The sequence below is a fragment of the Camelus dromedarius genome, chromosome 29 (genome assembly GCF_036321535.1).
Source record: "Camelus dromedarius isolate mCamDro1 chromosome 29, mCamDro1.pat, whole genome shotgun sequence".
Lineage (NCBI taxonomy): Eukaryota > Metazoa > Chordata > Mammalia > Artiodactyla > Camelidae > Camelus > Camelus dromedarius.
Genome location: NC_087464.1, coordinates 679,688 through 703,478, shown reverse-complemented (window position 1 = coordinate 703,478; position 23,791 = coordinate 679,688). Strand labels below are relative to the sequence as shown.

General features: G+C 49.9%; 2 protein-coding genes across 9 annotated transcripts in view; both read left to right on the top strand.

The window, feature by feature from the left end:
• LOC135318488 (transport and Golgi organization protein 1 homolog) overlaps nucleotides 1–18,229 on the top strand; it is a 68,193-nt gene extending 49,964 nt beyond the window's left edge. For 6 of the 7 annotated variants that reach the window (XM_064480485.1, XM_064480486.1, XM_064480491.1 and 3 more), the window contains 18 exons: nucleotides 620–708; nucleotides 1,204–1,281; nucleotides 1,370–1,477; nucleotides 3,140–3,212; nucleotides 5,295–5,433; nucleotides 6,810–6,908; nucleotides 7,595–7,655; nucleotides 7,768–7,803; nucleotides 7,879–7,991; nucleotides 8,109–8,203; nucleotides 9,390–9,460; nucleotides 9,821–9,974; nucleotides 10,915–10,973; nucleotides 11,844–11,976; nucleotides 12,279–12,352; nucleotides 14,015–14,168; nucleotides 16,316–16,490; nucleotides 18,075–18,229. In XM_064480485.1, the coding sequence (XP_064336555.1) occupies nucleotides 620–708; nucleotides 1,204–1,281; nucleotides 1,370–1,477; nucleotides 3,140–3,212; nucleotides 5,295–5,433; nucleotides 6,810–6,908; nucleotides 7,595–7,655; nucleotides 7,768–7,803; nucleotides 7,879–7,991; nucleotides 8,109–8,203; nucleotides 9,390–9,460; nucleotides 9,821–9,974; nucleotides 10,915–10,973; nucleotides 11,844–11,976; nucleotides 12,279–12,352; nucleotides 14,015–14,168; nucleotides 16,316–16,490; nucleotides 18,075–18,114 (1,751 nt within the window). In that variant the 3' untranslated portion in view covers nucleotides 18,115–18,229. Of the gene's footprint in view, nucleotides 1–619; nucleotides 709–1,203; nucleotides 1,282–1,369; nucleotides 1,478–3,139; nucleotides 3,213–5,294; nucleotides 5,434–6,809; nucleotides 6,909–7,594; nucleotides 7,656–7,767; nucleotides 7,804–7,878; nucleotides 7,992–8,108; nucleotides 8,204–9,389; nucleotides 9,461–9,820; nucleotides 9,975–10,914; nucleotides 10,974–11,843; nucleotides 11,977–12,278; nucleotides 12,353–14,014; nucleotides 14,169–14,704; nucleotides 16,491–18,074 lie in introns of those variants that run through there. The other variant, XM_064480488.1, reaches the window with a different exon arrangement.
• Nucleotides 18,230–21,122: 2,893 nt separating this feature from the next.
• Nucleotides 21,123–23,791, top strand: part of LOC116151603 (uncharacterized) — a 65,025-nt gene continuing 62,356 nt past the window's right edge. For both annotated transcript variants that reach the window (XM_064480492.1, XM_064480493.1), the window contains exons 1-2: nucleotides 21,123–21,760; nucleotides 22,035–22,163. The gene's annotated coding sequence lies outside the window, so the exon portion shown is untranslated. The remainder of the gene's footprint in view (nucleotides 21,761–22,034; nucleotides 22,164–23,791) is intronic.

Below are 23,791 nucleotides of genomic sequence, written 5' to 3'. Positions count from 1 at the left end.
ACTAGGTGGGGAAGCCCACATGGTACCAAAGCGTTTAATTCCAGTGACCTTGTCCTTCAGGGCCCCCAGCATGGTTTTCATGAAAGACGATCTGCCAGGCAGCAGGAAGACACTGGAGGCCTGTGCAGGCCCAGTCAAGGCGACGTTTTGAACTTGCCTTCTGTGGTGCTGCAGATAGGGCCTGGCTGTGGGGTGAACCTGCGTGGGATAAGGGTTCTATTTTTTTTTTTTTTTTAAAGCAGGGGCATGTTTACTTACCTTAGTAATTGGAGGAGAGAATGTTAAGGGGACAGGATGCTTGGTTTTTCTTTTTCATCTCTGGTGATGTCAGAAGTATTTGAATGAATTTTCTAAGAATGGTGCTTATAGCTGGGAGGGAATTTAGGGGAAGACTTTTTATTGTGTTTCTGCATCTTTGAAAAAAATTAAACTAGGAATCTCAATGATCTCACATTTAGAATGCCACTAAGATTTGCTTCCTTTAGGCACAGTAGTAAAGCTAAAAAGTTAATTATACTCATAGTGCCAGCCAGATATGTCTCTACTGCTAATAAATCATGATAATTCTATTCTACTGGGTTTTCTTGCCAATATGAGAAATTGCTTTATCTCCTTTTAGTTACTTTAAAGCAGATGACTGAGCAGATCAAGAATTTGGAGAACGAAAAGAGAGAACTTGCAGAAAATATATCTGCTTGGGTGCAGAAGGTATCCTGGTCCTTTTGCTATTTTTTTTTTTTTTGTGTGTGTGTGTGTGTGTGTGTGTGTGTGTGATTTCACCTTCAGTTCCTCCCCCCTCTGGTAGTTCAGTTATTTGGCTCTCTTTTCCTTCATCCTACTGTCCTGTTCCATATGTTCCATAAGAGGTCTAGGTTCAAAGCAAGTGTCCTAGATAAAAAAAAAAACCAAAAAACAAATTTCTTCTGTAGAGCACAGGGAACTCTACTTGATGTCTTGTAATCTATAATGAAAAAGAATGTGAAGACAAACATAGGTGTGTATATATGTGTGTGACTGAAACATGCTGTACACCAGAAAATTGACACATTGTAACTGACTATATTTCAGTAAAAAAAAAAGCAAGTGTCGTAGATGTAAAGCACCACTTTCTGTATTAGTGGAAGGGGTCACACACAAGATAGGTTCAGCTAGCAGTGTAATTAGTATTTGTAATTCTGTTTCCTTCATTACATTTTTGCATAGACCAACAATGCAATGAAATGCTTAGAGGAGACCATCAGGCAAAAGAAGATGCCCTCTGAGGAAGCACTGAAGTTTAAGGTATGAACCTCTTCTCTTGTTAGATTACATTCTGAAAACAGAAATGAAAGTAATGAGTAATTGTTACTAATTCAATGTTTCCTTGAAGGAGAACTTGAAAACCACTGAGAGGGTGAATGAACATTTGAATGACGTTCAGATTGCTCGAGCTAAGCTGCAGGCAGTGAGGGACCAGAATGCCAAGAGTCCACACTTGGTAAGAGCTGCCACATTGACCATAGCCGGGCTTCTGAGGCTTTTTGTGCCCTGGGCGAGCTGCGCGCTCCCGCTTCTCCTGCTTTTGGCCACAGCAGAGTGTGAGAGCCCAGGAGCGGAACCTCTCTGTGAACAATGACCCAGAATTTTATGGACTAAAACCTTCGTGACTTTTCCTATTTCAGAGACTAGGAAATATGTCTTATTTTCACAACCTAGAGAGTTTTCTCACCACTCATACTGCCCTCCAAGATACACAGAAGATGCCAGGAAATACCTGAGAGGTGAAGGAAGTTACTAGACTAGGTGCACAGCTCCTTGCCCTGTTGATGTTAAACAGAGAACTTTCCATGTGAATTTGGGTAAACTTTGTTTATATTTTACCAGGGACACTCATTTGTGAGCTCTTTGACATGAGCAGTTTCCCACCCTTGCTTCCCCCTGTCGTCCAGTCGTGCCCTCCATTGTCCAGTGAGGAGGAATCCTGTGGAGGCGAGGAAATATCTGCGCCTGGAAGTCTCTTTTTTCTGCATTTCTTTATGGGCTTGACATTTGTCCTGGGCTCAACCTGGATCAGCTGCCATCACAGGAAACTTAGGGGTAGTTGTGGATACTGGCTGAGAAGGGACAGGATTCCAAAAGGGTTGAAGAGAAGCAACTGCCCATCAGAACAATCGAAGACTTTCTGGAAGAGATTGGCAGGCTGGCAGTGGAAGAGGACCAGCTGAAGAAGGAAATGCAAGACGCAGGGGGTCAGAACAAGCTGCTAGGACGCCCAGTGCTAGAACTTGAAGGAAGAGGCACTGTCTGCTGTAAACTCTAAAATGGAGCACTGTCTTCAGCCCCAAACCAAAATTCAGGGAAAGTCCCAGATGCTTTCAAGCATGTGTAAGGGAACGTATAACACTTGCTTTCCTTTCTTTGTAAAATGTGTATGTTCAGAATCATTTCACTGCCTTAATATCTTCTGGAGAGAATGCTCACCAAAGTCTTTGGACATGCACCAGGGCTAATATATTTATTTTCCGTTGTTTGTTTTGCAGTTAACAAAATACTTTGTTTTTGGGAAAAAGAAAAGTTACACTTTTTAAGCATATCACCCTAGTTTTCATTGAAATCTTAGTACATACTTTATTTGTGTCCTGTGTGAAGATACTGGAAAAAGGAACATCTCCAGAGAACTTGAAAGGTGCTGTTTCAATGAACACTTCAGGAATTTGAGGTAAATGCCTCCAGTTGCAGCAGGATTTCCACTGTACACATTAGCTTTCACAAGGAACAACAATCTCATGTTTTAGAAGATTAAATGTTGATATCTACTCAAATTATTTTTCTTGGGAATTTAGTCATCAATGAGAATGTTTTAGGTTGAAATTGCCCTTAATAAATCTCACGTCTGTGAAGCCACAGTGAAATCTGAAGAATTGCATGTGCAGGAGGACGTTCAGCTCAGCAGCAAGAAGAGAGTAAGGAATGTTACTCACCCCCAGAGATGCTTAGCTCAGAGAACCGAGCATCAGTGTGTCAGAGTTTAATTGTGCTGTAACGCACGGAAAGCAGATGGCCCTTCTTAGCTGATTCCAAGCGTACGATTCCTCTCATGTTAAGTATGTGCACATTGCTGTGGATCAGTACTTCTTGAATGTCTTCTCATGTCTTACAGCCAGGTGTTTCGAAGACCAGATCTGAGGGTTCGATGCAGCGAGCTGTGACAACTGGAGACTGCAGCCTGGAAGGTATGTTGCTTGTTGGGAAGAAAACCTTACATACAGGCTTCCTGGGAGATGTTGTGGCTTCAGTTCTAGACCCCTAGAATAAAATAAATATAATTAAGAGAGTCAAATAATTTGTTTTTTTTTTTTTTTTTTTGGTTTTCCAGTGCAAATAACAGTTAAGTTTACACTATACTGTAGTCTATTAAGTGAGCAATACCACTGTGTCTAAAAACCCCAATGTTCATAACTTAATGAAAATACTCTTTATTACTAAAAACTGCTAGCCATCATTGGAGCCCTTAGTGAGGTGTAATCTTTTTGTTGGTGGATGGTCTTTTTTTTTTTTTTAACTTTTTTTTTAATTGAGTTACAGTCATTTTGGTGGATGGTTTTGAATTAATGTTGGTGGCTGCTGACTGGTCATTGTGGCAGTTGCTGAAGATCGGTGTGGCTTTTGCAATTTCTTAACATAAGACCACAGTGAAGTTTGTGACAGGATTCTCTCTTCCTTTCAGGAACAAGTCCTCTGTCGCAGGCAATTTGACACATTTTACACACAGTAGAACTTCTTTCCAAATTGGAGTCAGTCCTCTCAAACCCTGCGGTAATTTATCAGCTAAGTTCATACGCTCTTCTAAGTCCTTTGTTATTTCAACCTTCTTCACAGCATCTTCACCAGTAGACTCCATCTCAAGAAACCAATTTCTTTGCTTGTCCATAAGAAGCAGCTCCTCATTCATGCACATTTTATCATGAGGTTGCAGCCAATCAGTCATATCTTCAGGCTCCACTTGTAACTCTAGTTCTGCTATTTTCAGCACATCTGCAGCTCCATCCTGCACTGAAGTCTTGAGCCCCTCAAAGTCACACATCAGGATTGGAATCAATTCCTTCCAAACCCCAGTTCATGTTGATATTTTGACTTCTTCCCATGAATCACGAATGTTCTTAATGGCATGTAAAATGGTGAATCCTTTCCAGAAAATTTTCCATTCATTTGCCCAGACCCATCAGTGGTGTCACTGTCTATGGCACCTAAAGCCTTCCAAAATGTATTTCTTAAATAATAAGACTTGAAAGTCATAATTACTCCTGATCCATGGGCTGCAGAATAGATGTCGTGTTAAGCATGGAAACAGCATTCATCTCATGCATCTCCATCAGAGCTCCTGGATGACCTGTGCATTGTCCATGAGCAGTAATATTTTGAAAGAAAATTTTTTTGTGTTTTGTTTTGTTTTCTGAGCAGTAGGTCTCAACAATGGGCTAAAATATTCATGTTGTAAATAGATGTGCTGTCATTCAGGCTTTGTTCTATTTATAGAGGACAGAGTAGATTTCACTTGATTCTCATGGGACATAGGATTTTCATAATGTTAAATGAATATTGGCTTCGTTAGCCGCTAACGGGAAAGTCAGCCTGTCCATTGAAGCCTTGATGCCAGGCGCTGACTTCTCTCCAGCTGTGATGGTGCTGGGTGGCCTCCCCTTGCAGTTCTCTGCATTGAAAATCTGTTGTTTAGTGCAGCCACCTTCATTAGCTGTCTTAGCTTCATCTCCTGGAGCACTTGCAGCAGCCTCTGGGTCAGCTCTTCCCGCCTTACCTTGCACAGGAATGCAGTGGAGATGGAATCTTGCCTTAAACTTCATGGGCCAACCCCTGCTGGCTTCACACTTTTCTTCTGAAGCCTCTTCACCTCTCTCAGGGTTTATAGAATTGCTGAGAATTAGGGACTTCCGCTGGATTAGGCTTTGCCTTAAAGGAATGTCATGCCTGTTGTAATTAAAATGATAAAGAACGAAATATTTCAGGAACTACCAAAATGTGACACAGAGATAAGAAATGAGCAAATGCTGCCAGAAAAAAATGTCACCAATGGAATTGCTGTACTCAGGGTTATTACAAATCTTCAATTGTTTAAAAATATGCATTACCAGGGAGGGCAATAAAATGAAACATGCCTGTAATAGCAATGAATTTGCACTGGGAAGGTAAAAAGGGGGTTCCTGCCTTCAGAATTCTCTCCTTTCTCCACTCCCCAGCACAGCCAAGCTCTTGAGTGCACATGTGCACACACAAAGCCAGTTGTTTTATGTTTATAGAGGGTAAAAAGAAAATGCAAGACCACCATGCTGCATCAGGATCTCCGAAAGAACGTGAGGAAGACGGTTTCCAAAGGCAGGTGAAGAAAGTACGCGTCCTTGATGAAATCAGTGGACAGAGATCTATGGACACTGAAGGGTAAGACGTTCCCGTGTTAAATATGACAATGTGTGAATGAATGTGTGGAGTTATGTGGATATTGTAATATGTTTCAGAATACTTACCACCATATTTCCGTTACCATATTCGATCAGTACAGATGTGCATTTATTTTTCAACCTTGATTTCTGTAATCTGCTGCTTCTGTTCATTCTAACTGGTTACCAGAGTCTTGTTTGTATTTAGTTTGAGATTTTAGCGGGTTCTTGGACCAGATTTAGTCACTTCATTATCTGGATCCCCCTAGGTCCATTTTTGTTGTCCTTAGGTTTCAACCACATCAAAGTGTCATGACCTGCCATGTGTCTATCATTTTTAATAAACTCTAGACATTGGGTAGAAAATAGAGAAAACTTGAGGCCTCGTGTGAGGTTAACTTGCTGCAGAGAAGGTGGGCATTACAGCTGGCAGGTGGTCAGGGCGCCAGCAGCGCTACATCCTGTTAACCCGGTTAGCAGCTGAGATCAGTCAGTGCAGCCAGCCCTCGTGAGGCCCGTGCGTCTCCTGTCCACCTTTGTTTCTGGCATGTAGCTCTCACGGATCCCAGCTAAGTCCTGCGGGTCTTTCTAGGGATCACCTTCGCTGACGGACCATGAGCTCCAGCTGCCTGACTGCGGTGCCCTTGCGTAGGGGGCACCGGCTGCCGGGCTGCTCTGCATCTCAGTGGTTTCCTCTGCAGTTACCGGGTGACCCCCGGGGAAGGTGGGCCCAGTCCTGGGCTTTCTTCTTCTCCATCTTGGCCTCATGTCCCTTTCTGGATTGTTAGCAATTTGGTACATTCGATCATGGATTTCATAATTTGTCCAGAGTTTCCTGTCATTCTCAGGGAGAGGTCATGGACATCACACCCATTAACCCGCTTTCAAAAACAAACATTTCCTTATATTTCCTAAAGGATCAGGTTTTGCTCCAGGTTTTGACTGAAATCTGGGCTCTCTGTGGGAGAATTCAAAGAAGTCATGAACGCTTGCTTTACCCTAATGTGTTTGGTTGTGGCGACTTGGTCAGACCCTGATTCCCACGTTGAAACACAGTGAGCTCGCGCTGTCCCAGGCACAGGAGCCTGAGCCTGGTGGGGGGGCGCAGAGCACACCTCACGTGGGCTTTTCCTGTGTGTTTACTTTATGCACAAATGAGTAGGGGTGGGGACGCTGAAGGGAAGCCCAGATACCAAACACTTGCCAGAGGCCTGAGTGTACTTTTTTTCATATTTATTAGTGGGGGTACTTTAATTCTTTCCTGTGTGTTTATCAGCCTGAGCATTTATGGGGAAGGGCGAAAGGAACATGGAATTCTTCCCTTCCAGTTTCTGGGAGGGAAACTGGCAGAATTTCAGAGTTTCTTTCCCCTCTCAGGAAGGTGGACATGAACGGATGTGGGCTGGTGGGAAAGCAGCAGCTGTTGGCAGCAAAGGAGAAGGCAGAATTGGCTGAAGAGGAGACAAGATGGTACAAGTGAGTTCAGCTCCTCCGCACATGCGGCTTTGAAAACACCTGTTGGATTTTTTGAAAACTTTTCTAAAATGTTTAGACACAGTATCATAAACCGACCCACACAAAAGACATTTGTATACATGGCTTCACACAGGAGGAAAAGTGTTAAGTTTTACACATGTTAAGTTAAACGTTTAACTTTAAAAAGTATTAAGTTACTAAGAATTTCCTGGTCCCCAGTGCTGGCCAGACTGAGAGGAGAGACGGTTCACAGAGATGTTTCTGAAGGTGCTATAAACCGTTGTCACCCTGAGGATAGCAGTTTAGTGTAGCGTCAGTCGGACCAACACACATTCCCGTGCTGCTGGGGAGACCCAGGGGTAAGAAGTAGGGTCAGGATGTAAGGAAAGGAAGAATCAAGCTCTGTGATGAAAGATGCTCAGCACAGGACACGTGAGGGAAATGCTGAGAACGGGAGGGGGAGTTGTGTCCGCGCAGAACCGGGCAGGCGTTCAGTAACAGTGACGGAAGGAGTGGCTGCAGCGACAGCTTTGCACCTGCCGTGCTTCTGCAGCCGTGTGCAGTGTGTCTTGAGCGGTGAGATGATGTGTGTGAGTGTGCAGTGCAGATAACGTGGACTGGGGCAGGTTATTTAACAGCATACCCAGCATTGTGTCTTCTCTGATGGAACAATTTGTAACTCATAGGATAAGACTTGAAGAATGTCACGGGCAAATGCGGGAAGCAGAGATCACTTGGAGACACCAGGTAACCTGCCTTCCTCCTGACACACCGAGTCCTCAGCACCTAATGCAGACAGTTATTGTGGCCCTGAGAACCCCTTGCCATGGGGTGTTTCTTGATGTGTTGACTTTTTCAGGTCACTCTTGCCGAGAAGAAGGCCCAAGACAGCTCGGTAAGAATTTGTTTCCTTCCTTCCCTTTGTGCACAGTCGGCCACAACTGAACGTGGATGTGTTTTTCTCCCACAGCTCAGGGCTCAGGAGCTGGAGAGGGAAATCTCTGAATTGAGAAGGGAAAACTCTGACCTGAGAAGGGAAAACTCCTCTGAGCTGAGAAGGGAAGTTGCCCACCTGAAACAGAGGTACAGAATTTTGACACATTTTTACGGGTGTTTTGAGATTTTTAAGGACTGGTTGTTTTGTGCCTAGTAGAGGAATTGGTGGTGTAATTTGTATTGAAGCCATCCTTTATCTTTAAGATTGGATGCAATCTGCAGATGGAGGCAGGCAGAGGAATACATGAGGCAGGAGCCCACCCCAGGAGGACCGTACAGGCTGCACCCTCCCCTGAGAGGTAAGGAGCGCACTGTGAAGTGCGGCAGCTCCATTTCTGCAGCAGGAGCTGCCCAGTGGGCTGCTTGTCCCCATGGGTAGTTGTCGGGTTTCCTGGACACCACACCACACACTCACTGTGGGGAACAGGTTCACAGCTGGGTGACAAGATGCTGTTTTCTTTACATGCCACCAGCCAGCAGGGCTCTGTCCCCTGTGAGCGGTGGAGCTCACGCCCCTCCAGGGACTGCGGGCCACCCCCAAGTCTCTTGGATGCCTGGCGTGGCTGGCATGGCTGGTTTCTGTGCACTAGAAGACATGAGCGTCAGCCCTCTCTTCCCGCCTGGACACGGTTTTGAAGGCTGAATTTTCTTCTCATTTCAGGAAAATAACATGGATGACGTTTTAGAATGAAGGCAGTATGTCATAACGAGAAAAACATTTTTCTTCATTTGCCTTGGTGGATAAATATTCTATTCAAGATCTGCTTTAAGGCAGCAGGCATTTCTTCACTAATTTTGCAGGTCCCTTCGTTCTTATAAAAAAGCTTGCACAGTGACCTAGAGTAGCCAGTTAGTAAGTGACATGACTACGTAGCCTCCCTCTCCCAGAGTTAACGTGTAACGCGAAAGTCTCCCACCAGCTACTCCATGTAACTCACCATTCTTTTGCCGATTATTACAACATGAGTCACTGAGGCCACTTCTTTCATAAATGTTTACGTGACATCTGGTCACTTATACAAGACATGCGCTGTCAGAGAGCAGGCTTTTAACAGTTTACCAACAGGCTGAGGAGGAAGAGGTGGAGCTCACAGTCAGGGCTTGTTGATACTCTTCCTACGAAAGACCCTTCTTACTTTAATGTGTAATCTGCATACAGACTGATTTGCCCTGAAGTGTGCTGTGAGTCCACTGTGTAAGTGTTGGTTGACAGGGATCTGAGCCTTGAGACCCCATCCAGGGGGATTAGCTATGAAAACACCTGAATCAAGGCCCTGTGGTGTCCTCGTCATGGGACAGGGGTCCAGTCTCCCCTCGTCCTCGTGGTCAACTGAGGTGTGAGGGAGACCTGCGGCCTCTGTGAAGAGCCCGGGGCACGGGCGGGAGTGAGAGCTCCTGGAGGAGGGCACGGAGGGCTCGGCTCGTGCTTCCCCCGCACGGCAACTTCAGATAGAATCCGCCTTCAGCGCTGCTCTCCCTTTACAGCTTCAGGGCTGGGTGGCACCCCTGTTAGGAATGGCACCGCCTTTCCGGCAAAGGAGGCAGAGGAAACCAAAGTAAGTAATTTTACTCAGTTGTGTTCCAGTGGTCATTTTGTATTGAATAATCTCTGGAACTAGCATTTTCCTTTTGAACAAACCATTCCTGGCTTTGCCTGTGGATTGGGAATTAGGGGATAAGTATGCCCAGGCATCACAGTGAAGTTTGCTGACACTATTTTATCCCCAAAGCCTCCTGAGCAGCCCAGGCTGCAGGCAGGCCCAGGGCTGAAGGAGTGGATGCAGCATAGCTGCCAATTGGGCACCCAGTACAGGGGAGGGGGCACGGTGCCGACTGCTGCTGCGTTGGTTTTCGGCTCCTGCCGGTGTTGGCGCTTTTGTCTGTCATCCAACCCAGCCCTCCCTTCTGTCCCGCAGGTCACCCCGTGGGCCGGAGGGCCCCAACCTTTCCAAGAACCAGCCTGCGTGGCCTGTCCCGGGTGCGGCCCGTCGTCGCCCAGCTGGGCACCTGCACCTGGTCCCCCTTGGTGCCCTGTGCAACCTCGCCCCCCACCGCCAGCTGCTCCGCTCGGTAAGAGGAAAGCATAGTCCTCTGTTTCTTCCTTGAGTCACTGCAGAAGAAGGGCAGATCGCTCTCCGGGGCTTCCCCGTGCACGGGCGGCCCTGACTGGGCTCACGGCCGTGTCCCTCTGGTCCCTTAGCAGACGCACTTGATGGACCGCGTCTTCCCCGTCCTGCCCTGGGGAGGGAGGTGTCTGTTGTAGAGGGAAAGAGGGTCCTCTGACGGAGGGCAGACGTGTCGGTTCTGCACACGGGCCTTCAACAGACACCACGTCCCGGGCTCCCTGGAGGACAAGCCCGCCCCTGTCACTGTCTGCAGCGAGGGGAGCCCTGACCTTCCACAGCCGATGATCGGTTATGGAAGAAACACCCGAACCCGGGGCCTGTGGTCTCTCCAGTCAAGGGTCCTGAGACCTGTCTCCCACTCGGTCTGATGTGAGACTTAGTGTGATACGGGGAAGAAGGCCTCCAAGATCTTTTGCGCTTCAGCGAATTAACATGTTTTGTAAGGTAGTTGCGGTGAAAGAGTGTTTTGTGTTTTATTTTATCTATGCCGAGGAGCTAGTTGACTCGGGGAAGGACACAGGTTAGTGGTAAATAGAATGCTTGCTTAGCATGCAGGATTCCGTGTGCTCATTCCTGTTACCTCCGTTTAAAAAAAGAAGAAAAGAAAAAACAAAAACAAGAGCAGACTTCGAATGTTAGAGATACACAGTGCGCAGTCCCAACTTCCATATCCATTCTTTTTACGTGTTTTCCTCTTACTGCTTGGTTTGAAATATATCCCAACCGTGACTTAAGCCTTTTTTTCAGAAAATGCTCTAACTCTTTGAAAGTCTCTTCTGCCACTTTTGTTTTGACACATCCACGAACGGAGATAGACGCACATGGTGGTTTTAACATACATTCGTGAATATTCTCATTAATGTACCTGTAACTACATTTTACAGATGGTGTGTCAGTGCAGCACTTTCCAGAAGAGAGAGGAAGAGAATCTTGCTGGGACGAGGTACTGTCTCTTGTTGTTCATGTCCTTGCGTGGCTATATAAGTACCAGGGGATTCTGAGACATAAGCCGGGGGTTGGTGTGAGTGTGCATTTTCACGTTTGCACCTGCTGATGAGAATTTCTGACTTATGTTTTGAACTTACAATTTAGGATGTGATTCTGTGCTTAATGCCGTAGGACTGGCTAATGCACTTGTGTTCATTTTCCAGACTCACCTAGTGAAACCAGTGTCTGTATGGGCATTCTTTTTTTCAGGGTCTTTCCCTTACAGTTCATTAGAGGATATTGAAAAGAAATTCATCCCTGGGAAAGTTAGGTGTATCTTGGAGTTGGTTCTTGTTTTAGCCGTCCTCACTTGAAATTAATTAAGTGACGTTTCATTTTCAAGGCAGCATGTTTTGTCTTCCCATTCCACCGCCAGTAACAGTGGTCTAGTTTCCTTAATGCCTTACGCTGTTTCCCACCTGCTCCTTTTACTCAGGCTGCCCTTCCCCAAAGCCCCTCCACATCCCCTCTCTGCGCTGGCTCTCTCTTTTACGAAACAGTGCGGTCTTCCCAGCGTTCCCTGAGCTGTCCACGTGCAGCGGACTCTCCTGTCCTTTGTGGCGTTACTGTACCCGTTCACCTCAGTTGCAGAGCTGTTGAAACTTTTCTGTGCTGACTTGTTTTCATGGATCCTGTGCCTCTGGCAGAACAGAGAGGAGAATCTGCCTTTTATTTGTACCGCCAGCTTCTCCCAGGATAGGGCTTATGTTCTGATAGCTTCGGTAAATAACTCTTGTCTACCTGACTGACTGACTGACTGACCAAGCGTATGCACATGATGGTTTCTGAAGTTCGGTTCTTGTTTTATCTTGTTTTGTGTTCCTAGGAAGGGGCGGCTGAGCCCGAAATCAGAAAACCGGAATACGCTAGTGGGGCTGTAGGAATGGCTCCGCAGGAGCTGACAGATCATAACACACTGACCTCAGATGGTGGAGCACACGGAGGTTATTATACACTGGGTAAGTTAGTGAACGTGGATGGCATTTCTTGTCCTCTGTGCCTGGAAACTAGTGTGCTCTGGGGGGAAGGGTGTATGTAGCTCAGCAGTAGAGAGAATACGGGCTTAGCATGCAGGAGTTCCTGGGGTCACTATCCAGTTCCTCCAAGAAACGAGTGTGATACGGGGAAGGAAGGAAGGAAGGAAAGAAGGAAGGAAGGAAGGAAGGAAGGCAGGCAGGCAGGCAGGCGCAAAGGTTTTGTTTCGCTTCAGCAGTGTCTTCGCAGGAAAGCCTAATCCTCCATCCTTTTCTGTGGTTTTTAGCCGACGTGGGACCTGGCCCGGCTCCGGTGTGGCCCGGCAGCGCCCGCCCACCTGCGGCGGCCCCGGAGGCCCAGGTAAGTGGCGTGGTCATGCTCTGTTGGACCTCGTCCTGGGAATGGTGATCTTCCCGTTTTCCCGGCAGCCGTTCCTGGCCTCGTCTGCAGTTTGTGTGTCCTGTGACGGGTCTGGCGTGGCGTGTCGCTGCCTTTTTCAGACTCAAAACTCTTGCCCAGGAGCCAGTGGGCTGCTTCTCCCGGGAGCCCGTCGCCTTGGCTGGTGCCTGCAGGAGCCATGAGGGAGTGCTTAGGAGCCGGGGCCCGCAGACTTTGACTGTGGGTTTCTCGAAACAGCGTGAGGAGGGTGAGCCCTCGCTCCACACTGACTTCTCCTGGCTCGGCTGACTCCTTCCTGACCTCCTGCACCTGGGGTTGCTCCTGGGTCACTGAGACGGATTTCTGTGTCGTCGTTCTTTTGACTGGTTTCCCGGCTCAGGCCAGGTGATTCTCCTGTTTAGAATGTCCATTCAGATCCTGGTAACTGGAAAAGGGGCAAAGCCCTCCCTCCAGCTTTGTACGGTGTGCTTTGTGCAACTTTGAGTCTTCCTGGGTGTGGTAAACGTCACAGCCCGTCACTGTCTTTTCTCGGGAGGTAAGTGTGTCTTGGCCGCTGCCTCCAGTTGTACTCTGGGCAGAGAAGCCTGGCTCTCGGAGGTGGTGCGCTTGTAGTAGGGAATAGAGGCTGGAAGGGAAAGAGCCCGCCGTGGAAATGCCTCCTTCCCTGCGGGGGACTTCCGATGCGCACCAGAGTGCGTACGTTGTGTTTGTCCCCCACCCTGCGCCGGGTCGGGCCTGCCCTGGAAGCTGTCAGAGCTGCTCGTCGGTCTCATGGCACACCGTGGGGTCTTGGCGCACGAGCTGGTACAGTCCCTTTGGTGTCAGATGTGGGGTTGAGACTCCCCACGTCACTCTCCTCCCGTAGCACGCAGGTAGGGTGCGTTCCGTAGCGAACGTGAAATCCAGACGTCCCTGAGGATAGGGATGATTGTAGCGGAGCCTGACTCCCTTCTGAGGACAGCCTTGTCCCCTCAGGAGCCCTTGGCCAGCTCCGCCGCAGGACTCCGGGATGCCCAGCTCCCCAGGGCTCTTTGCGCCCAGGGGCAGCCCCTGCGGGGCGGAGGAGGGCCCTTTGTGAGGAGGGGGCAGCGAGGGCCCGGCAGGGTCCTGCAGGCGGAGCCCTGCAGGCAGAGCCCTGCAGGCAGAGCGGCGGCCCAGGTGCGGCTCTGCTTGCTCGTGTGGAGAATGAGCTTTTCACGTCCGTCCCGTCTCCGTGTTCCTGGTCCGCGCCGGGCAAGCTTGCGTGGAGCTGGGGAAGGTGGCGGGGAGGGCCGTCCCGCCCGCCCAGAGCAGAGCGGCTGGCTGTTGGGAAGGCGCTAGTTTGCCCGTGTGCTGGAAGCTCTGTGTGCAGCCTCTCGGGCAGGAGGACTTTTGGCTTCCTCCACTTGGAGACAGCGGCGGCGACGTGCGGCCTCAGGGTCGTGTCCCCGTGTCCTCGTGTGCGGCCCAGGCTGCAGGCAGGCCCCAGAGGGCTGGGCGGAGCGTGTGGCGCCGTGCTGCTCTCTGGGCACCCGGTGGAGGGGAGGGCGCCCGGTGCCGACCGCTGCTGCGTTGGTTTTCGGCTCCTGCCGGTGTTGGCGCTTTTGTCTGTCATCCAACCCAGCCCTCCCTTCTGTCCCGCAGGTCACCCCGTGGGCCGGAGGGCCCCAACCTTTCCAAGAACCAGCCTGCGTGGCCTGTCCCGGGTGCGGCCCGTCGTCGCCCAGCTGGGCACCTGCACCTGTTCCACCTTCGTGCCCTGTGCAGCCTTACCAGTCCCCGCTAGCTGTCCCGCCCGGTAAGAGGAAAGCAGAGTCCTTTGTTTCTTCATTGATTCACTGCAGAAGTGGGGCAGGTCGCTCTCCGGGGCTTCCCGGTGCATGGGCGGCCCTGACTGTGCTCACGGCCGTGTCCCTCTGGTCCCTTAGCAGACGCACTTGATGGGCCGCGTCTTCCCCGTCCTGCCCTGGGGAGGGAGGTGTCTGTTGTAGAGGGAAAGAGGGTCCTCTGACGGAGGGCAGACGTGTCGGTTCTGCACACGGGCCTCCAACAGAGACCACGTTCCGGGCTCCCTGGAGGAGAAGCCCGCCCCTGTCGCTGTCTGCAGCGAGGGGAGCCCTGACCTTCCACAGCCGATGATCGGTTATGGAAGAAACACCCGATCCCGGGGCCTGTGGTCTCTCCAGTTAAGGGTCCTGAGACCTGTCTCCCACTCGGTGTAATGAGAGCAATTGTCATACGTGGAAAGAAGGCTCACAGTTTTTTTGCTGGAGTGTTGTTAACTCTGAAAAGCCTAATCCTCCATATTTTGTGTGGTTTTTTTTTCCGATGCAGAACCTCGTGCAGCTGCTGTGTTCCCTGGTAGCTCCCGCCCGTCTAGGCGACCACACAGGCCCTGATAATTTGGGAGATCGTGCTCGGTGGAATTCTTTCTGGGATATGTATTCTTTTTGTTTTTGCAGCAGCCTCTTCTGGCCTCGTCTGCATACTGTGTGTTCTGTTACGGGTCTGGCATGTCTTTTTGTTTTCAAATTCAATCTCTTGCCCAGGGTCCATTGGCTTTTCCTCTCAGCCAGTCACCTTGAGTGTTGCTTGCAAAAGGCATCAGTGAGGGAGTGCATGAGGGCTGAGTTCCTCAGGCTTTGACTGTGTGTTTCTTAAAATAGCATAAGAATGGTGAGCCCTTGCTCCATACTGACTTCTCCTGGCTCGGCTAACTCCTTTTTACCTCCTTCTCTTGTGATTGCTCCTGGGTCACTGAGACCGGTTCATGTTGTCATTCTTGAATGGTTTCCTGATTCAGGCTGGGGGATTCTCCTCTGTAGAATGCCCATTGAATTACTTGTAACTGAAAACTGAGTAAAGCCACCCCTCCAGCCTTACACCGTGTGGTTTGTGCAACTTTGAGTCTTCCTGAGTGTGGTAAATATCACAGCCCATCATTGTCTCTTCTGGGGAGGTAAAGGTGCCTTCCCCGCTGCCTCCAGTTGTATTCTTGGGCAGAAAAGCCTGATTCTCTGAGATGGTGCATTTGTAGTAGGGAATAGAGGCTGGAAGGGAAAGAGCCCACAGTGAAAATGCCTACTTCCCCGCAGGACCAATTTGCACCACAGTCCTGGCATCATGTTCTCCATCCCGCGCTGGGTCGGTTCTGCCCTGGAAGCTGTCAGAGCTGCTTCTCTGTCTCAACACACACCGTGGGATTTTCCACATGAGCTAAAATCCCGTTGGGTGTTATTTGCAGGATTGAGACTTCCCCCTTCCCTTTCCCATAGGGCAAACGTAGTGTGCTTTTCCTAGCGAACTTAAAATCCAGACATCCCTGAGAATAAGGATGATTGTAGCGGAGACTGACTCCCTTCTGAGGACAGCCTTGTCCCCTCAGAAGCACTTTGCCAGCTCCCCCACAGGACTGCGGGATGCCCAGCTCCTCAGAGCTCATTGCGCCCAGGGGCAGCTCCTGCATGGCAGAGGAGGGCCCTTTGTGAGCAGGGAGTAGAGAGGGTCTGGCAGGGTCCTGCAGACAGAGCAAGTACCCAGGTGCGGCTCTGATTCTATGTGTGGGAAACCAGGCCTTCATTTCCTTTCTTTCTCTGTTTCTGGTTCATGCAGACCATGCTTCTGTGGAGCTGGGGAAGGTGTCAGGGTGGGTTGTCCTGCACAGAGAGGCTTCCTGTTTGGGAGGTCCTACTTTATCAATTTGTTGGAACCTCTGTGCATCATCTCAGGCAGGACTCTCGCCTTCCTCCACTTACAGACACCGGCGGCGTCGTGTGGCAACAGTGTTTTATCCCCAAGGTCGAGTGTGTGGCCCTGTGCTGCTGTCTGGGCACCCGATGGACGGGAGGGTGCCCGGTGCTGACAGCTGCTGCATTGAGTTTCAGGTTCTGTAGGTGTTGTTCCTTTTGTCTATCATCCAACACAGCTCCCTCTCCTGTTCTGCAGGTCACTGTGGAGTCCCGATGTCCCGGTTCTTGGGCAGGATCATTTGGTGTGTCTTGCCCGATGGGACACCCAGCATCATTACTCAGAGGGTACTCGTCACCGCCACCCCCACCTCTGTTGTGGCCAATTTGGTCTCAGCCACCACCACCCCCACCACCACCAGTTACAGCAGTCGGTAAGATGAGAGCATGTGCTTCTGCTCCCTTGTCGAGTCTTTGCAGAAGGGGAGATGGCACTCCAGGGCCTTGCGATGCCTGAGGAAATCTGACTTGGGACATTGTGACATATGTCTAGCTTCCCAGCACACACATCTGATGGACTGTGTCATTTCCCCGTCCTGACCTGGGAAGCAGGTGTCTCTTGTGTAGAACAGAAGAGACTTTTGACAGAATATCAAGTGAATTTGAAGTCCCAGTTTGGCAGATGTGCCTCTTGCATGGACCATGTGATGTGCTCTGTGAGGGGTGAAGCACAGCCCTAACTTCAGGGGCTCACGGGGTTGCCTCGAGGGGTGAGGGAGCGAGTGAGGGAGAGAGACATTCACAACAGACAGCTTGTCACCATAGCAGATGTGCCCGTGCAGGGCCTCAGAGTGCAGAAGAGGGACACGTGAGCCACCCAGGAGTGAATAGGAGGGTGTGGAGGGGAAGAAAGAAATTGAGGGACTGCCCAGTGGGCGTTTGTTGGGTTCACTCAGATGGATCTGGAAGGTCACTCCTGGCAGGGCGGGCAGTGGGCAGTTCAGGCGGGCCGTGTGAATGCAGCGTGAGGTCCACTCAGAGCCACGTGTGTGTGCAGGGGACTCAGTGCAGCCATGCACGTATCCCCTTCAGAACCCAGTCCCTCTAGAAAGCCCTCAGTTCACAACCTCATGTAAAGATGATTGTTCTCTTGAGTTTCTGAAAGTTCTGGGTCTGGATGAAATCTCTGGGTATCAGAGAAACTGAAATTTAGCTTGTTTTTTTCAGGGTATTTTGTGTGGCTGAAGTTTTCTTTTGCCCCCGTGATTTGAAAAGTGCAGGCAGGATTTAGATCAGCTGAGCAGGTGCCTTGCCCTTCAGCATGAGGCAGGTTCTTTGGGGGAAGTCAGGGGTGATCAGGAGACCCCCTGTAGGACCCCTGTCCCCACACCCCTGCTCCCTCCTGTCACCATGCCCACTGTCAGCTTGGCATCTCCACATTTATGTCACAAGATCCAACTTCTGATTCTTTGAGTTCTTGCAGTTCATCCCCTAACACCAAGACTCAGTGGGGCCCCCACAGGGTCTCAGCATTGTTGTCTGTGAGCCGGGGGGTAATGCTGGTCCCTGACATCATTGTGAGGAGGGTTGGGTCAAGCACACACATTGTTTTGCAAAATGACTGGGACATACTTCTCACTCAGCATTCTCATGGTTTAAAAGAAAGTGTCTGCACACAGAATCATCAAAAGAGACCTCAGGAAGTCCATTAAATTAAACTGAAGATATAAGAGCTCAGGCCCAGAGCTTACCATTCTCTGCTTTAAAGATAAGGCGAAAGGCCCCTTTCTTCTATTAAATCTTAGGTCCTACTAGTTAAAGAAGGAAATACAACAATGAGAATGTGCACACTTTGAGATCTGTGTCTGAGATGTGAAAACAATTATTTTCATTCTGTATAGACACAGAGATGCACACACAGATTACAGTGTCCGTCAGAGGCCATACATACATTAGAGAAGACAAAATCAAGAAAAAATAAGATCCTACTAAAATAAATAACTCTTTTTGCCTTACAGCACAGTCAGTTTGGCCACTGAAGGGGCCCCTGAGCTGTGACAATGATGTGCGCAGAGATGTCGGAGGTGCATTACAGCCCGAATGTTTCCCTGCTCCATCCTGCCCCCTCCGCCGTTCTCTCCTATTGTCACCCCTAATGAAATTGTCACAGTTCTCTCTGTGTCAGTGTCTGCTTCCTGGAGGACCAGTGGTCACACTCTCTTGAGGGCACGCAGTGATTCACAGGCACACAACTCACAAACCAGCAGGAACTAAGATGACAGGGCAGACGCAAGGTTACCCCTTCAGGGCAGCAGTGACCGCAGGGGCCCCGGGGCTCCTCCTGGGTGGTGGGTACAGCCTGTGTCTAGATCTAGTGATGGCTGTGCTGCTTCAGTCTATAAACACTCACTGGGCATGTGGGGCCTGTCAGTCACAGGGGTGTCCGGTCGTGAGCTAGATGACCAGAATGAAGTGGCCGTGTCTCATGGTGAGGAACGGATGAGGTGCAGGAGGGGGCCATGGGTGTCCAGCGAGAGGCCCTGCACTGACCAGGCCCATGCCCCCGCTCCGTGTCAGCTGCCCGGCAGCCCCAGCTCCAGGCAGACCCTGAGGGGGGCTGAGGGCGGCAGTGCTCTCAGTGGGCCCCATGAGCGCCCTTCATCCTCCCACAGCCTCCTGACTCTGAGGTGGGTGGGGCAGGGTCAGTGGGTGGGGCGCCACCACTGCCAGGGAGGTGTTGGGTATAAAACGAGTCCACTCCACTCTGCGCTAGCTGTCCCTGGAGCCCACGGGGCCCTCCCTCCTTCCAGGTGGGGGAGGCAGCCAGCCCTGCAGCAGCTCTGGGGTCCAGGCTGGGCCACAAACAGGTCAAGGTGAGACTGCTGTGCTGCCCGGGAAGTGGGGGGAACAGCGATGCAGCAGTAAATGCCAGCAGGAGCAGCTCTGTAACGGGGATCCTCCACTGTGAGCAGGGCTGGGGCTGGAACATCACTGTGAGGGTGGGAGGGCTGGGAGAGATGTGGCCCTGTGGCCCTGGACAGGGCTAGACCTGAGCTCAGGGCCTGACGGCCTAGGGGAGAGTCAGAGAAAGACACACGCAGGGAGAGACTGTGTGTGAGTGAGAGAGAGAAAAGTGGGGGTCAAGTCCTAAAGAGGGACAGGAGGTGACAAGAGAGGGACACCAAGTAGGGGGAAGCAGAGAGAAGAGGAGGCAGGAAGGAAAGAGGGAGCCAGCCCAGGGTGCGTGGTGGGGGACGATGGGCCAGGGTGACTGGGAAGGGGAGTTGGCCCATCCTTCACCAAGCCCTGCATCTGCCACTGTTAGGGCCGCAGGGACCAGCAGCCCGCTCAGCTAGACAGGCACCACTGGTTCTCAGGACGGGGCTGAGAGCCACGCCTAGGGCCCTCCGGCCATTTCCCAGGTAAGGAGGACCAGGAGGGCTCTCCCCAGCACCACAGTGGCACCATCTCTAGCTTCACAGAGACCCTGTGAGCAGGCACCTTCCCATTCCCGTTCCACAGAAGGGAAACAGAGGCTCAGCCAGCCAGCCGACTTGGCCCTGTCTGCAGGGTTATTCACTTTCCCGATGCTTCTTTCCCAGGCAGGCAAGTGCCCCTGTCCTAAGAAGGGGGCCTGTGACAAGCCCGAAGGCTTGGGTCCCACCCGAGTGCCCTCTGGGGCTGGGTGACCTGGGCAGGTCTCTTCCCCTCCTTGGGCCTCGACTGTATGACCAGGGGCCCTTCTCCCCATCTTCCTGGGAAGTGGGACCCCAGCAGGGCCATCGCTCCAGGCCTCCCAGGCCCCTGGGTGGTTGTGGGGTGATCTCTGGCTCTCGGGGGAATTCCTTTCTGGGCAGGGCGATGGCTCATGTGCGCTCACCACTTGTTACGGGGTCACATCTTGCTATTTCCGTCTGGAATGGGACTTACCTACCATAGAGCCTAAGACTTGGTTTTCCACGTTTTTCTAAATTGGCCCTTGTGCAGAATAGCAGCTTCCCTGGCCAGGGTGACAGACCCAGTCCTGGTGAGGAGGCCCTTCCTACTCCCCTCACCTCGCTGCTGCTGGTCACCCCCAAACTCCAGAGCCATGCTCACCCCCTTGGATTCCCTGCTCCCCCCTCCCCATGCCAAGCCCAGCCTCTCCCCCTGCCCCAGAGATCCCTTCTCCTGAGGGAAGTTGTGGGGCCCTTAGGGTCAGGACTCCAAGTCCTGTGTCACGGCAGGGAACACCCCAGCTGATTGGTGACAGGCCTGGAAGCAAGGGTGGGGCCCTGAGCCCCCACGGGCTGTGTGGCCTTGGTCAGGTCACAGCCTCTCAGCCCAGCATCATAGCCTCGCACACCCCTCCAGGCCCACGTGCCTGAGATGTCACTCAGTCACACACACAGGCTCCAGCCCCACTCCCCACCCCCATGCAGGCACATGGAGGGCACACATGCACACACAGGGACATGTACACACATACAGGAACATACACACATGCACGGGGACACACCCACAGGCTCATCCCCCAGCCACCAGGATGCCACTTCATTATCTTACGTGTCGCTGCTGCAATAAAAAAATTAAAACATGAATATTCAAATGGTAAATGCTGAGAGGTTGTGGAAAACAGTGAACCCTTGTACACTGTTGGTGGGAATGTAGTTTGGTACAGCAATTATGGAAAATGGTATGGAGATTCCTCAAAAAACTAAAAATATACTTACTATATGATACAATAATCCCACTCCTGGGCATATATCCAAAGGGAACCTTAGTACAGAAAGACACCTGCACCCCAATGTTCATAGCACTATTTACAATAGCCAAGACATGGAAACAGCTTAAATATCCACCAACAGATGACTGGATACAGAAGCCATGTCATATGTATACAATGGAATACTACTCAGCCATAAAAAAATAATATGCCATTTGCAGCAACATGGATGGCCCTGAAAAACGTCATTCTAAGTAAGCCAGAAAGAAAGAAAAACATATGACAACACTCATGTGGAATCTAAAAGAAATTAAAAATAGAAAACAAACTTATGGTTACCAGAGGGGAACGGGGTGGGAAGGGATGCACTGGGAGTTCGAGATTTGCAGATAGTGACTGGTAAATATAGAGCAACAAGTTTATACTACACAGCACAGGGAACCATAGTATCTTGTAGTAGCTCATGGTGAGAAAGGACATGAAAATGAATACACATATGTTCATGTATGACTGAAGCGTTGTGCTGTACACCAGAAATTGACACATTGTAAACTGACTATACTTCAATAAAATAAAAATTTAAAAACCTGAACATTTAAAACGACCCTTGAGAGAAATGGCCCCATCTCACCAAAGGCAGGAAAACGCTGGGACACTACGGGGAGGAGGAGGCGAGATGGCGCTGAGAGGACGGGGGAGCAGGAGGGCAGCTATAGAGGGGCGCCAGGCAGGGGGCAAACGCGGAGAAGAGGGGACAGTTGCTCTGGCTCAAGGAACGCTTGCCAGCCAGATGCGTGACGTGGCCCTGTGGCATTTGGACAGGCCAGGGTGGGGCAGGGCTGAAAATGGTCCATGGGCTGACCTGGGCTTCTTTCTGGCTTCCAGCTGGGCTGGGGATGGAGGGACACGTGTGTCCCAGCCTCCCCTAGCCAGTGTGAGCTGCGGAGCAACCTGGGCACAGGCTCAGCCGGGAAGGTCTGAAGCTTGGCCCCTGCCTGGGTAAGCTGTGTGCTTTCTGAATGCTGGACCTCTCTTGTCAACGTGCCACCCCACGCTGACACACGTGCGTACACACACACCCTCCCAGTAGAGTGCCTTGTAGGAGATGCTCCATGTGGGGCCACCAGGTGACACAAGCTGGCAGTTGGGAAGAGGTACACACTGTGTTTGTTCCATTTGTACTTTTTGTTTCTTTGGTCAGGTTGGATATATTATCATTTGTTAATGCTCCTCTTCATTTTTATGTACTGAAATTTATTTATTTTTTGAATAGAAAACATGACGATTAGGCAAGTTAAATGGCTGAGAGGTGACACACACACTGGGGTGCATCATGAACCTCCTGGATCTTGGCTAATGATGGAAGTGGACACATGAAGGATTCCTGGTGTGACAAGTGAAGGTAAGCATCTTGAAGCCCAGTCATGTGATGTTTCTACCTTAATGTTCTTTGAAATAAATGATTGCTTCCCCATGTTCCTGCTTTACTGAATTACCCACTGCGTTGGTGAGTCAGCCTCAGATACCAAAACCTGCAAAGTAATATACCACATCATATGCTTTCACTCATGAAAAATAAATGCATTAGCTTCCTTTTTTTGAAGTAAGTCGTTTTAAATTTGCATCTTATATTTGGTTATCAAGAGGCACGCAGAACCCTCCTATTTTAATGAGAACAGTGCTTCTGTGTCTTTTTATCACATACCTGCTTAATGTTAGGTGTGGTATTGCTAAGTCAGATCCACATCTAGTTTTTTTTTTTTCAGCATAATAGGAAAATCCTGCTTCACACAGGTGCATGGTAGTAAACGAAGCAGTACACAACCTGCATGCCTTGCAATGCTTGTCTACTCCTGATTCAGGCTGCTCCAAAAATCATTTCATGAAAGTTCAGTGAAATTTTGCTTCACCTGGGAATCAGATGTTAAATCAATCAGGCTCTCATAGTCCCATGACACTAATGAGGTTGGGTTAAGTTACTGTAAATAAATTTCTAACCCAAGCATTATTATCCTTTGTTACAGGAAAATATTAACAGAGTAGAATGCAAACCCCTGCGGTGCTGCACAGTGGCCTTGAAAGTATCTCCATCAACCATAGGATTAATTTCAGTCAAGTCACTGAGTGTAGGAACACAAAGTTTTCTTTTAATGACATTTTATCAAATACTGTAAAAACTATCACATTTTCCCCTTGCATTGACAGATTACACTTGTTTCTAGGGGAAGAGTCGACAGCATCCTCTCCCCAAGTATTCCCAAGGCCAAGGGGTTCTGGTGCCAGAGAAAATGAGTCAAAGCAGTGGAAACCCCTGTAAACTTGGAGCAGGCTGGGCCCACCAGCGCTCGGAGGAGGGGAGAGGAGGGGATGGGAAGGTGGGAGCTTGTCCTCCTGAGAAGGAGAACAGGGTGGGGTGGGCGGGGCACTGAGCATGCGGGATTGAGCAGCTGCAAACCAGCCTTGTGGCTAACTCATGCTCCATGTAGGAGTCTCAGAAATGTCAGGGAGATGATTTGAAGAGGCCTCAATTTGGAGATGTAGCTTTAAGAGAATGGCTCAAGCACAAAACTATCAATTTATAAAAAGATGAAATTATATCCCTACATTATGCCTAATTTAAAAAAATTAACCCCAGATGATTCAAGGATTTAAACATTAAGATAGAAATGCCAGCATTCTTAGTGGAAAGGAGAGTGAATGTCTCTAGCCCTCAGGGCGGGGAAGGATTTCTTAAGCAGGACAAGGAGTGCACTTACCATGAAGGCTGATGAACCTGACTATATTAAGATTAAGAACTTTATTCATCAAAAGACACCTTGGGGGAGGGTGTAGCTCAGTGGCACAGTGCGTGCTCAGCATGCACAGGGTCCTGGCTTCAATCCCCAGTGCCTCCATTAAAAGGTAAATACCCCACTTGTTGGCATGTGAAGCTACCGAACCCATAAAAACTGGCAACACCATGCCTCGCTCCCTCCCTCGCTCCCTCGTCTTCCCAGACCACATGCACTCTGCACTCTGTCTATGGAGTGC